The sequence below is a fragment of the Emydura macquarii genome, unplaced genomic scaffold (genome assembly GCF_026122565.2).
Source record: "Emydura macquarii macquarii isolate MOO-44397 ecotype Brisbane River unplaced genomic scaffold, CSIRO-AGI_Emac_v2 contig_2676, whole genome shotgun sequence".
Classification (NCBI taxonomy): domain Eukaryota; kingdom Metazoa; phylum Chordata; order Testudines; family Chelidae; genus Emydura; species Emydura macquarii.
The window spans coordinates 45,398,005-45,413,508 of NW_027132813.1; the positions used below are offsets into that span (position 1 = coordinate 45,398,005).

At 43.8% G+C, this 15,504-nt stretch overlaps 1 protein-coding gene across 2 annotated transcripts in view; it reads right to left on the bottom strand.

Annotated features, from left to right (window-relative positions):
• Nucleotides 1-7,370: 7,370 nt before the first annotated feature.
• Nucleotides 7,371-15,504, bottom strand: part of SNAP25 (synaptosome associated protein 25) — a 97,464-nt gene continuing 89,330 nt past the window's right edge. For both annotated transcript variants that reach the window (XM_067565304.1, XM_067565303.1), the window contains exons 7-8: nucleotides 14,544-14,688; nucleotides 7,371-8,674 (exon numbers count right to left, since the gene is read on the bottom strand). In XM_067565304.1, coding sequence (XP_067421405.1) covers nucleotides 8,606-8,674; nucleotides 14,544-14,688 — 214 coding nt within the window. In that variant the 3' untranslated portion in view covers nucleotides 7,371-8,605. The remainder of the gene's footprint in view (nucleotides 8,675-14,543; nucleotides 14,689-15,504) is intronic.

A 15,504-nucleotide genomic window follows, 5' to 3' on the forward strand; every position in this document is an offset into this window, starting at 1 on the left:
CACTACATTATGCCATAGAATTTAGTGTGTCTGGACAGGTGGAGCTGCTCCTCTGTATCTGTCAGCGATAAGACAAACCAGGAGTGCATCTTTGGGAGTGGGCAGTGCCACAGTATGTGGCATGTCCCTGAATTCAAAGACAGGGCCCTGATATGGGCTCTAATGTTACCCTTTTTTAAGTCCGTGATACAGCTGCCGTTGGCTTTAATGGATGCAGGTGCAGGCCCATGGTAGTCTCTCTTTGTGGGGTGGGGAGGTCTGCCTCTGTCCCCTGTTGTCTGGAAATGCTTCTCCCTGATGTCTGAGGTCAGATCAGACTTCTTGGGGCCTTACTTGAATGGCAGTGAACATCTGAGTCTCTGCTCGTCACAGAACCTAAGTCAATCAGAGCCAACTAATGCTGGCGGTACCTGTGTCTAACACTCTTGAAGATGATAGCTTGGCTCTCCTAGAAACCATAGGACTTCAGTCTGCAGTCTTTGAGCCCCTCTTCTTGCTGTCCTGAGGTTTTAGTGTCTGCTACATTAGCGCTGCACTGAAAATGAGGGCAGTTTTAAAAGTCATGGGATAAGAGCAAAAACTGGATTTGCATCCTCTCTGTCTCTGTCTGTCTGTCTGCCCCTATCCTAGTCTAATCTGCCTTGCTTGTATCCGAGATCCTAGAAAATAATCTAAGACCTTCCCTCCCCTACAAAAAGTGTTTTTCCCCTGTTTATCTTTTACATTAGACATTTAGGTCTTGTCTCCTCTGAGACTGCTCTAATTTTCACTGAGAGCCATTCAGGACTCTGCATGGCCCCTGAATGCAGGGTGCACAAGTTGCTATAAGTTATATTAGTGTCCTCCGACTGTCCCTATCTCAAGTGCAGAAATGGAGTAACTGAAAATCTGGCTGCTAATGCTGCTGTCCAGGCAAGCCTGTCCGAAAGGGATGGGGGATGGGTAGGGTCAAGTCTGGCATGCCCCATTTGCTCCCCAGACCTGTGGGCACAGTGAGCCACAGTCCACATTCCATTGTGCTAGCGTAAAAGTGGAGTAACCCCGCTGAAGTTAGCGGAGTTATTCTGGATTTACATCGGCATAGAGCAGAGCTATGCTTTCTGCTCACTGGGCCTGATTCCAGTTCCTCATGCACTAGTGTAAATCAGGAACAATTCCAGTTTAAAACTGGTGGCAGTAACATTGGAATCAGTCCCAGTGCCGCAGGGAATGCTCACAACTTCCAACAGAAAGCTATGGCTGAAAGGCACAACACAACCCTATGTCCCTGTAAGCAAGGATGTATTTTCATATTGATTAGTTCTGAGAGGGTTTTTTAATGTTGCCATAGATCACACTGGATGGCATGTATCTGCAATGTGCCTAGCACACTGCTAGCAATTTAACACCTTTCATTTACATCTTTCAGTAACACCCATGCAGCCCCTTTGTAACCAACATAAAATGTAGCCTTATATCTTCCTTCTTTACTTAAAGGAGTGGTGGAAGTCTAGTTTCATCTTCCCAGTCTTTCACACACCGAGCTGGGCAGAAGAACAGCAAAGGCATTTGCAGATGTAAAAATACATCCCTGGGAATTCTCCCTGTGGGAGGATCGCTTCTTTGAGAATGACTTAAACAACAGTAGTTTGCCTCAGCAGCATATTCTCTCTGCTTTCAGAACTGCTAAGTAAAATATCCCATCCACAAAAGCCATGGTTAGCTGCAACATGACAAACCTGTTATAGTGTACAGTATATATCTTTACAGCTAGTAAGCAGTTATTTGACACAGCTAGAGCTGGTTGGAAAACGGGGATTTTTCCTATAGAAAATTTTGAAGACAATGGGAAAAAAAGCTTTTATTGAAGTTTTCTATGGAAAATTTGACTTCAGGGAAAATGGAAAACCTAAATATTCATGGTGAAAATCAAAACAGTTCACTTGAAACCTGCAATAGGTTTGGTAAAACCGCAAAATTGTTTGGTCCAGAAATGTCGCCATGGTGTGCCATGGGGGATGTAGTTTGGGTGCCTCAGGTTACGATCTCCACTATAGGCCAGACTTCCTAGTCAGACATTACCCATGATGCACCTCAGTTTTCCCTCTTTGTGATGGGGATGGTGCACCCTGGGAGTCCCGTGGGGAGTCCAGTGGGGAATTCAGCCTATAAAAGAGAATAGGGGCATGAGGCCATCAAACTGCACTTTCGTGAAGTGCTGTGGTGACATTTCTAAATCAAAATGTTTTAGGTCTTTGGTTTTTCGTTGAAAAACTTCCATGGAAAGCAGGCATTTCTGATGAAGACTTTTATTTATTCAAAAACCCAACTTTTCTCACAGAAAAACAGTTTCAGTGGAAAATTTTTGACCAGCTCTACACACAACACATGTTATTCAGACATCTAAGCAAACCAGAAGACATTACCTGTCCATGATATGTAAGCAAAATGCAAGAAAATGATCATTTGCCACTGAAATTTGTTTTTATTATTTCACTGAAGCAGCAGAACCCTTCCATCTAGTTCTTAGTAGAAATAGAACTGATTTGGATGGTCAATCAGAGAGCCTTTGAAAAAGGAATCCTCTTTTAACACACTGCAAAGAAGTCTCAGGGAAGACAATATGCAGGGCTGCAGCTCATTCCAGAACAGAGAAGTCAAAACTGGGAACATACCTCACCCCAAATCTTATGGGTTTGGAATTGCCAATATAATATTGGCCATAAAATATTTCATTCATTGATGATTCATGACAACCTCACTGACTTGCTTTGGTTTAGACACATTATATATAAGGAGACATATTGCCTTACAAATCAGACCAAAGTTTGCTCACCTAGAACACTGCAAGGAACGGTGGGAGTTTGTTTTGACAGAAATCTCTCTCTTCCTTTCACTCTTCTCTTTGCTTCTAGTATTAATCTTTCCCATGTGTGTAAGATTTGCTGAAACGCTGAGTCAATAGTATCTGGGTACATCATGCAGCGTGGTTCTTTGATCTGTACTTATGTGGCTCATATGTATCCGTGCAATTTTTAATGTTTGCGACTTGCAACTTCTGAGTTATATTGTGTAAGTGCTTTGTGACATATTCAGCTGGTTATATAGTGATGCCCAACCCCATGTGACACAGTACATTCATTTTTCATCCAAGGGAGTATTAATGGGGCTAACATCAATGGAGGTGCCATGTGTGGAAGGAGACACTGTGCATTTTAGATTGACATTATGGGCTGGAGCTGGGGCTGTGAAGCCCACACCTCTCTCTATCCAACTTCAGATGTTCCTCCAGCTATTTCCCCACAAAACTCTACTTCCTGTGACCACTGCTCCCCTGCACTGCTCACTGTAAAGTACCTCACTTCCTCAGTTAAAACCCAGGGGACACACCTCATTTCTTCTTCTCCCCCTGTGAGCCTGCCAGAGCTTTCAATCTTTATACCACAACCTTTGTATCACAAAGGATGATGGATGAGAAGAATATGTGAAGGACTGAGGACACGCTTACAACTGACCAGGCTGGCCTGGCTCTTATGATGGTCAGAAATTAACATTTCCACCTACTCTAAACAAGGCCTGATCCTTTGACATGCTGGGCACCTTCAATTCTTACTGAGTTCAGAGGGCCTGATTCTGTGATATAAGTACCGTGCTGAAGCAGGACCTAATTACGTGCTTAACTTTAAGCATGTAAGTAGTGCCATTGACTCCTATGAGTCTACACACATGCATTCAGTTAGGCATGTGCTTAAACACCATGTTGTCCCGGGGCCATACTGAGCATCTGCACCTCCCACTGAAGACAGCAGTGGATGGTGCTCAGGATTTTACACCTTACAAGGAAAGGCCCCCGAGGCCAGAGGCTCTCAGGGGGGAAGGTCCCTGGTTCCTGTGCTTCATGAAGCCTTCTGCAGTTCTAAAATACACTGTTTGTGCTCTCCTATTAGCTTCCAAACGTCTCAGCTGGAAAGGCAACAAAATGCCTCGGAAGACAGCAGTCACATGACGCATACCTACACCCACGGGCAGAGACAGCATCCAGCGCGTAAACTTCAGCTGTCGCTGACACACAGTTCCCCTCATTACTGAGTAGTCAGTTCTTCCCTTCAGCAAAGAGCTTTTCCTTCCCTTATAAAGAGGGAGAGGAGGGGAAAAAATAATCACACAGACACAAATTGTCCTTGAACTATCAAACGAGATACAGGGCCCCATCCCAAGCCTGTCAGAATCAGTGGGGACGCAGCTGTGCATGTGGAACTGTCTCAGGAATATGTAGATGGGCTGTAGCTGCAGAAAATAAAAAAAGGGCAAATGTGAAGTGCATGCGTCTTGAGGCAGGTGTTTTGCAGCTCGCTGTCAGCAGTAATTCACTTTAACTATGGCACATTTGGTTTTGGTTAGTATGAATGATTCCACCTCATTCCTGGATGCTCCCTTGCAGCTGAGCACCCTGACATTGGGGTTACGGTCCCACTTCCCCTCTCAGGCCTCTAAAGACTCCACGACAGACTCTCTTGTCTCAATAGTAATCCTTCGCCCTCTTCCCCCACAGCAGGGCCAATTTGTTAACAGTGACCTCATACAAATAATCCATAAAAAAAAGTCCCAAATCACAGTCCATCTATCATCCCCCTCCCCAGTGCATATAGTCCTTAAAGCCCCACAGCATCTAGTCCTTTGACATAGCATGTACCACGCTCCAGCAACTTCTACCACACCCAGGCTCTTTTTCAGTCCTCTCCTGTCTTCCGCCAGGACAGCTACCCCAGCCTTTCTAGCTGGAGTGCACCTGCTCTTCGCAGCCTCTCTGCTGGCAGTCCATCCTCACCAGGGACATGTCCATCACTCCCCCTGTTCCATTAGCCTCTCATATCCCAGACAGACCCATCGGTAGGCCCTGACACTTTTCTCCTGGCCTTCAGCCTTCTGGGTCCGAGTCTCAAGCATGGAGAGGCTAGCTTACCTGCTCCACTGCTGCTCTGTCTTCAGCCCTTGGCTCTGGCTCTCCACCTAGGAAGTCACCAATCAACCCCTTCTGCTGTTTCCCTGCCTTTAATCTGCTGGCTCCAGGTCTCCAGCTTGGGGAGATAAGTGGGTAAGCTCCTCCCCTGCTTTTAGTCCTGTCTGGTCCTCATCTCCAGCTTGGAAGTCAGTCTTTTTTTTCTGCTGCTGCTGTCCTGCTTTCAGTCATTTCCCCAGGAGCCTCCTACAGCTTCCTTCAGAGACTTCCTGCAGCATTGAGTCTCCCTGATCATTTATAGCCCCCAGAGCTACCCTGCAGTCTTAACTGGTCATTCTAGGAGCACCCTGCTTTGGCACAGAGAAGCTTGACCTGCTTCATTTAGGTGGCCAGTCACCGAGTGACCGTGTCAAAGGATACATCACATTTAATGCATGTCAATTGACAGAGTTTTCATTTTGTCTTAAAAAATGTATGCTCTTTATTGTTGTTATTTAAATGTTACCTTTTCCCTTTCTAAATAACATTAATGATAAAAACTAAATATTTTACCAAGAGCTGTGGTCAATTCTCCATCATTCAGAGTCTTTAAATTAAGACTGGATATTTTTCCAACACTTACACTCTACTTCAACCATAAATTGAAATAAATTGTTGGGGTTGATGCAAGAATCACTGAATAAATTAGATGGCCTGTATTATTCAGGAGGTCAGACAAGAAGATTATAATAGTTGGTTCTACAAAGCTATGAGTGTCAAAGTTCCAAGGTTTCCAGGTTTGGATCTTGTTATAATATTGTTTGCTAGACTGAAAAGCCCATTATTAAATATATGTTCCCCATGTAGGTACTTACAGACTGAGCAAGTTATCCCTTCACCCTCTTTTTGTTAAGCTAAATAGATTGAGGTCCTTGAATCTATCACTATAAGGAATGTTTTCCAATCCTTTAATCATTTGGGTGGCTCTTGTCCTAACTCTTCCAATTTATCAACATCCTTGAATTGTGGGCACCAAAACTGGACACACTATTCCAGCAGTGGTCACACCAGTGCCAAATACAGAAGTAAAATTACCTCTCTACTCTTGCTTGAGATTCCCTTGTTTATGCCTCCAAGGATTGCATTAGTCCTTTTGGCCACAGTGTTGCACTGGGATCTCATGTTTAGCTTTTTAGCCACCATGAACCCGAAGTCTTTTTCAGAGTCACTGCTTCCCAAGATAGAGCTTCCCCCCTCCTCCCCTGCCCCCAATCAGGTAAGTATGGCCTACGTTCTTTGTTCCTTTGGCTATATTAAAACACATATTGTTCGCTTGCACCCAGCTTACCAAGCGATCCAGATTGCTCTGAATCAGTGCCCTGTCCTCTTTATTATTTACCACTCCCCCAATTTTTATGTCATTTGCAAAATTTATCATTGATGGTTTTATGTTTTGGTAATTTGCTCACTTATTTAAGAGAGTGTTAATAACATCAGAACACGGGGCTAGACCCTTATGTGGTATAAAGTCATGTGAATGTGGATTTGGGGCTCATAATTTTAGACACCCATTCTTGGAAATCTAAGCCTACGTTTTTGCAAATTTCCCTGAGTCTGACATAGCTCTTTAACTTTAGCAGCCTGATCCATAATAATATTTGCCAGAAGTTTCCCTTTAGCAAGAGAAAGTGAGTAAAAATTATTTGCATAAATGGAATGATAAACAGATACTAAAAATAAATAACTGCAAGAACAAACACAGCCTGGGTCAGAAGGAACGTGCAGTGTTAATATATTCTGCCATTTTCTTTTTTTATATGTTTTGACAGAGGTCCTTTTAGGCATGTGAATGAGTTGTTCACTCATGTAGAACTAACTATAATTTGATTGCCCATAAAGATAAATACCTGGAAAAAATATGCTAAACCTATTTTTAACCCTATTCATTGTCAGTAAATATTTATCTGTATTTAGTCCTTTGTTAAAGGCATTCTTACCAGGCTATACGAATTTTAGTTACTAGGGTTCTATGAATAGAGCTATGTTAATAACATGAGGCCAGATTCTCAGTTGGTATCAATCAATATTGTTCCACTGACTTCAGTGAAGCTACATCAATTTATACCAGGTGGGAAGTTGGTGCATGTATTCTATTTTCTACCCCAGAACAGAGGGAAATTTTCATTTCAGCATTCAGCTAGCTCTTCAAAACCAGGTAATTTAAAACAATAATCACATTACAGTTTGCTCGGTGTGAACCGCTTTTGTTCAGACTAGTTCCCTGTCACTTTAATTAGCATCCCAAATGGAAATCTTTTGTTTCCAGCCGTCACATACCACTGATTTGCAAAGAGCCCTTGGACGGCATCCTTGGCTCCCTTTTCCCATGTGGGTGGAAAATAACCAGGTATCACTGACGCACAGGTCAACAAACGGATAAAGGAAGCATAGATTTTGAGGTCTATAATTTTTAATCATTTTAAAACTAGCTACAAAATGTCAATCACGTCACAAACTGACAGGAGACAGAAAATTTCATATTACATGCTGCAATGATATTATCTCAGACTTTATCTAGATTTCATTCGTGTAGGTTATTTTTTATTTTCATTAAGTCAGCTACTAAACATGTCAGCGATTTGGTGTGCATAGCTCTAGGTAAGCAACAGAGAACTGTACTGATAACAACCCACATGAGGATAGCGACTAGTAAGATAGAGCCTTATAAAAATTCCATTTCTTTGCATCGATTCTTATGGTAGTCGTTTCCTCCGAAAGATAGTCTTGAAAAGCAGAAGCCAAACCCAATATATTACACCTATTTCTTTTTGTCTTTGACATATTTCCAGCCAAATGTTTAATTTACTGGCAATGATTACATGGTGAGTGCCCAACCATCTTTTTTTTCATAATTAAAAAAACGATCATGGTTAAGAACTGTATATATATCAACAAGAAAAAAGTGGCACTACTGCAAACCTGCGGGTATAACATAGTCCCAACACAATCCCAATACCGAGCATGCTTTTTGTTGTCATTGCTGATGTGCTACTGCCATGGGAAAAATCTTGTTTAAGTAGGAGTCTAGAAGTCTATTTATTTCTCATGCATAAATGCATAAACCACATCACTTTTTAGTGCAATGCTTGTTATAGTTATATAATTCCACATTGTCTAATCATGAAATCATAACAACAGATGACAGCAATGGAGAACTGAAGACAGTAAGTTTAAGTGATACCCAAAGACAGGAGTGTGGCAGTAGCTCTGTGGAATGTCACAGTTTTACAAGAACAATACTGTATATTTAAAGGTTAACAGCACAGTTAGCATTCCAACATTGTTGTCATTCAGCAAACATCATTAAAAAAAAAAAATAACCCAAAAGAGAGAGAGAGAGAGAATTGAAACAAAAAAACAAAAAACCAACCTAACAATCCCCCCAAAACTTTAAAGTGAGCTATAGCCATCAAATCAGCACTATGTACAACCTTTGGAAAGAAAGATATCTAGAAAAAAAATAATTACAAGTATCATTTTTGGAAAGCTGACAAACTACACAGGACAACATTTACAATGGGGGCTGATATGTGCATGTGTGCAAACCTAGTAGGTAAATACCATGAGAAAAGCATGAAGATACTGCCCTCCAGGACAGTGTTAAGAAGGAAATGCACTACATTGCATTTAACCACTGCCCAACATCTTTGTTGCACGTTGGTTGGCTTCATCAATCCTGGTTTTGTTGGAGTCAGCCTAGGGAGAAGAAAGAAAGAAACAACTGATTATACAGTAGAGAGAGAAGATCTGCTTTGCTAAATATGTAGTTGGGGCCACTTATTGGGGCCTTGCGAGCACCTACCTCTTTGTTTCCTAGCCAGGTCAGAAAGGGGAAGTTCAGAAATACCATGAAATTGGCTGGTCTTGAGGGTTTTGGGGCTCAGCAGGAAGTAAGACTAGATTGTATATTGGTCCCTTTTGACCTTAAAATCTGTGATTCTGCGGTTAATAGAAATCAACTGTTTGCATGGGATTCTCATCTCAATTAGCAAGCCCAAGAGATTCAGGTAAGATTTGGGTAAGCATCTCACCACATTTCATGGTTTTTCTCTGAGCTTCCAAATGCTAGGCTAGATCCCCAGTGGGGGTGAACTGAGATAGTGCCATTGAAGTTGATGCTGAGGATCTGACCCAGTTTGAAATTCATTCATCAACAATTGTAATAAATGAGCAATTTTTCCTGACGTAAGGATTCATTCATCTTCGGTATTCTAGAAGCTTGTGGGATGTCATGGATCTGGGCTCTGCCATGGCTGAATGATGATTTAAAACTTGTCCAGGGGAGCCTAACACTTTTGTTCTTGTTTCATTGGCAAAGCAGTGGAGAACCCATTGGGACAGAGAGCTAGCTTGTGCTCTCACATAAAGCCATTGAGAAAAGACAAGTTTCTTTGAAAATACATCAGACTGGATTCTCAGACCAGACAAGCACTTGCTGCACCTGTGGTGGGAAGCGAAATAATGGATCCTTTCAAAATGCCTGGGGATTCTGGGTCTTTCCAGAGCCACTTTGTAGCTCATACCCAGGTACGAACATGATGGAGAAAAGACATTTTACCTCTGCTGAACAAACCAATCACTTCTCCTGTTGTGATTCTCCTGGGCAGAGGCAGCGTGGCTCAGTGACTAGAGCACTGTACTGAGACCAGGGTTCTATGCCTGCCTCTACCACTAGCCTGCTGGCTGACCTTGGGCAAGTCACTTCCCTTCTCTGTGCCTCAGTTTTCAGAGCTGTAAAATGGGGATATGGAGAATCCAGAGAGCTAAATGAAAAAGCACTGTATAAGAGTGAGGTTGCATTATTTTACCTCCTTTATAAAGCATTATATCAGAGTTAGGTATTGTTTGTGTTTCTGCAGCTTTGATAAAGCTGAACTATTAATATTAGACTCATCACTATTAAATTATTTTTCAAGCTGATAATGATACTGTAGTATTCATTATATGCTATAGGTTAGAGAAGGCCATGAATACAGTAATTCCTTGCTCAGGTAATTTGCAAAGATTTTAATGGAGAACACTGTACCTATCTTTTTGGAAAATGCATTAGTATTTCTGTGGTTTGTCTTTGTTAGCATCAACTGCTGTCTCCAATTTTCTATGGCATATAAAACATGTTTAATTGAATTGGAGAGGTAAGTATGGTTACCCCCTTTTTACAGGTGGGGAAACTGAGGCACAGTGACTTGCCCAGACACAAACTTTTCAAGTTTCTTTTAAAAGTGGCAAAACTGATAAAATAATCTTCAGTGTTCACTGCTTTTGTCCCATAATTGATTTGACAAATGCTGCGCAGAAAGATATTTTAGTATAGTAATGAATGCAGTACCACTTTCTTTATCTGTGGCCCAGCTCCTCAGCAAGTGTAAATCAGCACAGCTCCTTTGAATTCACTGGAGCTACTTTCCATAGTGGGCACGTGAGCCTTGTTTGGGGAGGCTTACACGCGAGTGCTGGAAGCTCCCTAAAAGCCAGTACCCAGACTGTAGCCCCGCCCCCGAGGTCCCTCCCTCACCTCATCTCTTCCAGCCCCTGTGGCCTCTCCCGCCCACTCCTCTCGCCCCTCCCCCGAGGCCCCTCTGCTCGCTCCTCTCCACCTCTTTCCCCAAAGATGCCCCGCCCTCTCCTCTCCGCCTCTTCCTCTGAGGGCCCCCCACTCACTCTTCTCTGCCTCCTCCCCCAAGGCCCTCCCTGCTCACTCCTCTCCACCTCTTCTCCCAAAGCCCCCCCACCTGCTGCTTGCTCCTCTCCAACCCCTCCCCCGAGGCCCTCCTGCTTGCTCCTCTCTGCTGTGGAGGCGGGCATGGTAGCCTCGGGGGAAGAGGTACGGTGGCTGTGGGAAGAGGCGGAGCCTCGGTGGAAGAGGTGGAGCCAGGGTGGGAAGAGGCAGAGCAGGAGTGGAGAGCAGGCAAGGCCACGGTCCGGGTCCCCACTTCTAGGGAGCTTCTCTTCTGGCTCTCCAAACGTGGTGGGCCGGCATGCCTCCAAAGGGAAATGACTTGTGCTGCACCTGTGGCATTTGCGCCCCCCCCCCCCCCCCAGCCTCTTATACGTGCTGCCCATGCTATTCTCATTTGTACTAGATGGGGATTCAGCCCCGAATACCTCTGCATGTCTCCATTTGTTCATGACAAAAGGTGCTTCTCTGGATATTTTAGAATGCTGGAAAACCGCTAACAGTTTTCCATTAAGTAACAGGAAAAATACTGGGGCAAGTTTACATTTTTTTCCAAAGAGGATAGCATGACAGTATACTTGAACTTGGTAAAGGCTATGGGTAACCTAACTCAGTGGGAGCATTACTATTGACCTCAATAGGAACAGAGGTGGGCCAGTGCAGAGCACTTTTGAAAACCCCACCCCATGTTTATGACTCACTGGAACTCAAAGTCCTCTGGAGAATGTGTCAACTGTTCCTGAGTTTTTATATCTGGCTCTCTGACTCACGGGAGGGAAAGAGCAAAGGCTTTTATTTACCACTCTCTGTAGTTGACATGGGATAGGCCAGTCAAGAGCTCAAGCCTCTGAGGGAGCTCCATGCTGCTCACAGATCCAGCTTGGCTCTAGTGCTGTGTAAACATTCACAGTTGGCATGAAGAGTGGCAGCTGGGGGATTTTTAAAATCTACAAGTGATCAAGACTCCAGCTTCCCCTCTGATCTGAATGAGGACATCTCCAGCAACACACTGCCCCATATATCAGGACATCCATTAGTCATTACTGACTTATGGGGAAGAGTTTTTCCTACTGAATTACCATAACCATTTCCAGGAGCAACTGGGTTTCCCTACAGGTTGATCTGATTAAACTTTGCTGACCTTAAATTTACTGAGCTTGTCGCTTGAAGTAATGTCAGTAGCGTTACAGGGAATAATATTGATTCCGTTCCTTGGTTGTTTTCATGAGCCAAGAACTGGTCAATTTAAGGATTCATTATTTTCCCTTGATCTGGAGTAGGGCTATAACGTGATATTCTTGTGTGATGCACTTGCCCTTGTTAGCTGGGTGGTAGCATAATTTGCTGTGTTGGGCTGTATTACAGGTGCTTGGTTGGAAAGAAGGAACATGCTACCGATGGGAAATGGCTTGTAGTGACAATAAACTTTAAGGAAGGATGTTGGGTGGGCTGCTTTGAGTCAGTTTCAGTGTGGCAGGCCTGGAATGATGTGTTCATTCCAGTGTCTGTATTTTGGGTTTTAATATTGATCTATCCCTTAGATGTTTTTTTGTGTCTCAACACAGTTTTCTCAGTATGAGCTCTCAACCTGTTTTTGCTTGATTCTGGGTTCCCTGGTGATGCAATCAGTTAATGGTTTCTCACAGACCACTGGTACCATAATGCCTTTTGGGGGAAATAAGTCTTTACACAAAGAATTTAGCAGAGCTTGGTGTACAGTGAAGACTGCCTCAATTTTACCCTTTCAAAGAGATGAAGCTTGCTTGTGAGCACGGTGTGCAGATCCGCCACTCAGAAGCACATGGTCAGTGTTCTTAGAAACTGAGAAACCAAGAGTCCTACCAAGTCAGTGCTGTATCTCAGGCTGGATTTAAACATCTGTCTTTAAAGAAGCTATGCTGCAGCCTATGTACAGTGTTGTGTACCTAGTTGTGTAAGAGATTTGCATAGGAGGCCAGATCCTCAGCTGATATAAATCAGTGTAGGTGAATTAATGCCTGAGCTACACCAATTTATACCAGCTAAAGATCTGCTGCACAGGCTTTACCTACGCAAAGTGCCTAGTCCATGTTTTCAACATCAGTCAGGATGTTTTCTAAGCAAGAATTGGATCCAGCCCAGCAATGGGATATTCCTATTTAGTATTCATTGAGTCATTATGTCCTGTAGGAACACATGCCACACACCACAATTTCATTTGTGGTAAACCACCTATTAGTAAGGTTGTGTCATGCTACTGTTGGCTGCTAGCATGGCATAGTCTGCACTCTTGCACTTCATCTAAAAAAGAACATGTGTGCCATGCCTCTCCTTTCCAAGACAGATAAGACACATGCCATGCAATAATGCAGTCCCTTCTCCTATTGTGGATAGGCAATTTTCATTCAACACTGAGTTGAATATTAGCAGTCACATAAAACCCCATGTCAATTTTGCTCCCTCCAGAAGTGTGAAGTTTTATGGGATGATGCCACAAGAATGGTCACGCATTTCTAACATATTCTAGCTCCTTTTCTTTATAAAGTTTAAATTCCTGATCTGAAGCAAATGTGTTCTTTACATAACCTGACCCTGATGTCTGTCACAGGTGCAGTTACTATCATCAAATCATCAGGCACTTCATTCATTGCTTCACAGGCCTGGAATCTGACAAGGAACGTCACAAAGAGCTATATGTCCCTGAGCGCGCATATGTTTTGCGCTGGGCTCTCTGACTTAGCCAATGGATGTGAAAAGCGCTGTAGCCACTCCACTCCCTATTGGCTACCCATGAGAGTAGGCTCAATAGTGCAAGTTATTCTGGATAAGGTGAGCATTAACTCCTTGGGCCAGATCCTCAGCTAGTGTAAATTTCCACTGATGTCAACAGAGCCACAATCATTTACATGAGTGGAGATTCTGCCTCCTTATTTTCCTTTCAGTTCCTTTCTGGAGATCTGCCAGTACAAATGCAGGAACTTTGTGCACCTTAGGCTGTGAGGGTGCTAATGGATTCTCAGCTAATCATGGAAGTTGCTGTCAGCTCCTTGAATGTAAAAACAGACCTAGACTCCAAAGATCTGCAATGCTGCGATGGATCAGGTGGCCCTGACTTTTTAGCAGGCATGGTTTTAATAGTGATTTCAAATGTAATATTTATTATCTGTAGAGTAGTAGCGCCCAGAAGCCCCTATCACTGATCAGGGATCCTCTGCGCCAGGCACTGTCTACACACACAATGAAAAGACAGCTTCTGCGGTGAAGAATTTACAATCTAAGGTTAGGATGAGAGGCATGTGTGCCATCGCTATGCCAATGTGAGGTCCCATTCTTCTTTGTGGGAGCTATTCCCATGAAGGAGGATTGGAATTCTAGGTCTCACATGGAGTTTCCTTCTAATTCTTCCATTGGAAGGGGGAGGGTTTTAAGTGCAGAAGTGCCCGCAAATGTGCAGATCCCTGGGGACTTCTACATTGCAGTGCACATTCCTCCCCCAATCCCCAAGCTCCTGCAGGAGTCCTATTGAGCTGTGCTGTCCCCTGACTGCTGCTGCCCACAGCACAGAAGGACCAGCACAGCAAGTTACTGGAGACTCTCTCTTCAGCAGCGTGCACTGTTTTGTCCTAAGCCATTTGAGGGGAGAATCTGGCAGAGATCAGCCAGCTCCCTGGCCCAGCTCCCTCTTCCCACTGCCAAAGGAATAGGTCTCTGCAGAGCAACTGCCAAAGGGTCTCTGTGGGGTTTGAGGTAGGGAATTGGCTGCATGCTGCAGAGGTGGATCTTCCACCCTGTGCACTTCCTACCACCCACCAGAAGCCGCAGGTGAAGGCTTGCAGAGAGGCATAGGGAGGCATTCTGTGTGGATTAGTATGGAAACGGTGTTAGTCCAAGAAACAGGTCAGCCCTTACCTTCTCCATGATCCTGTCAATTTGGCGGTTCTGTGTGTCAATCTCATTGCCCATATCCAGGGCCATGTGACGGAGATTTCCAATGATGCCGCTGACCTGCTCAAGGTTTTCATCCATTTCACCTTCTCGGTCATCATTTGTTACCCTGTGAGTGAATAAACAGTTCTTTTGGGTACAGATGGATTCAGCCAGTCTGGGTACCTATGCAGCTGTCCAGCAGCCCTCATCCATACAGCCCTACCAGCTAGTACCCAACCCTACATTCCCCTCCACTTTTGAGCTGTTCAGCCTTCCTCTGGGCCATTCACCACCAACAAATCTAATCCTGCCACTGCCAGAAGTACTGCTGTCAGTGCTCACAAGTTTAGTCTGTGCTTTCATGACCAGCAGTGTTGTCTTTAGTGGTGGTTCTTGAGGTTTTGCCTGTGAGTGAACAGAATATTTGGGAGTTACCTGTGGGCTGCCGGCAGAGATCCCATCTGTCTGCTTTGAGTTACCAGTACCTAACTCATGATGAACGTTCTGATCTGGCAGATTTGAGACTAGTCAAAGCACTACACGGGAGCAGCTTCATGTCTGAAACTTTTGGCTTTAATGTTGAAATTTTAAGTTGTTAAAAAAATAAACAAATGCATTAGTTTCTCTTGGATTCACCAGCTTCTGTATAAATTCCCTGTTGTCCCTATTAATCCCATCTGATGTTGGCAGTTTAAAGAGAAAATTCTAGCTGGTGGTAAGCAGACCCTGCAAAAGAACTCAGCTGTTGCGTCTTGAATTATGCATCAGCTCTAATAGTTGGCCAGTCAGTTATTCAAACACTGGAAAAAGCTTGGCCCACTTGGAAAAGCTTGGAAAGTCACTGCTTTTCACCATGTCCTGTATTTCTTAATGATCACAAAAGGTGCCAGATGAATAACCCCCGAAGGGGCAGATGTCTTCACAGAACAAATATTGCACAGGC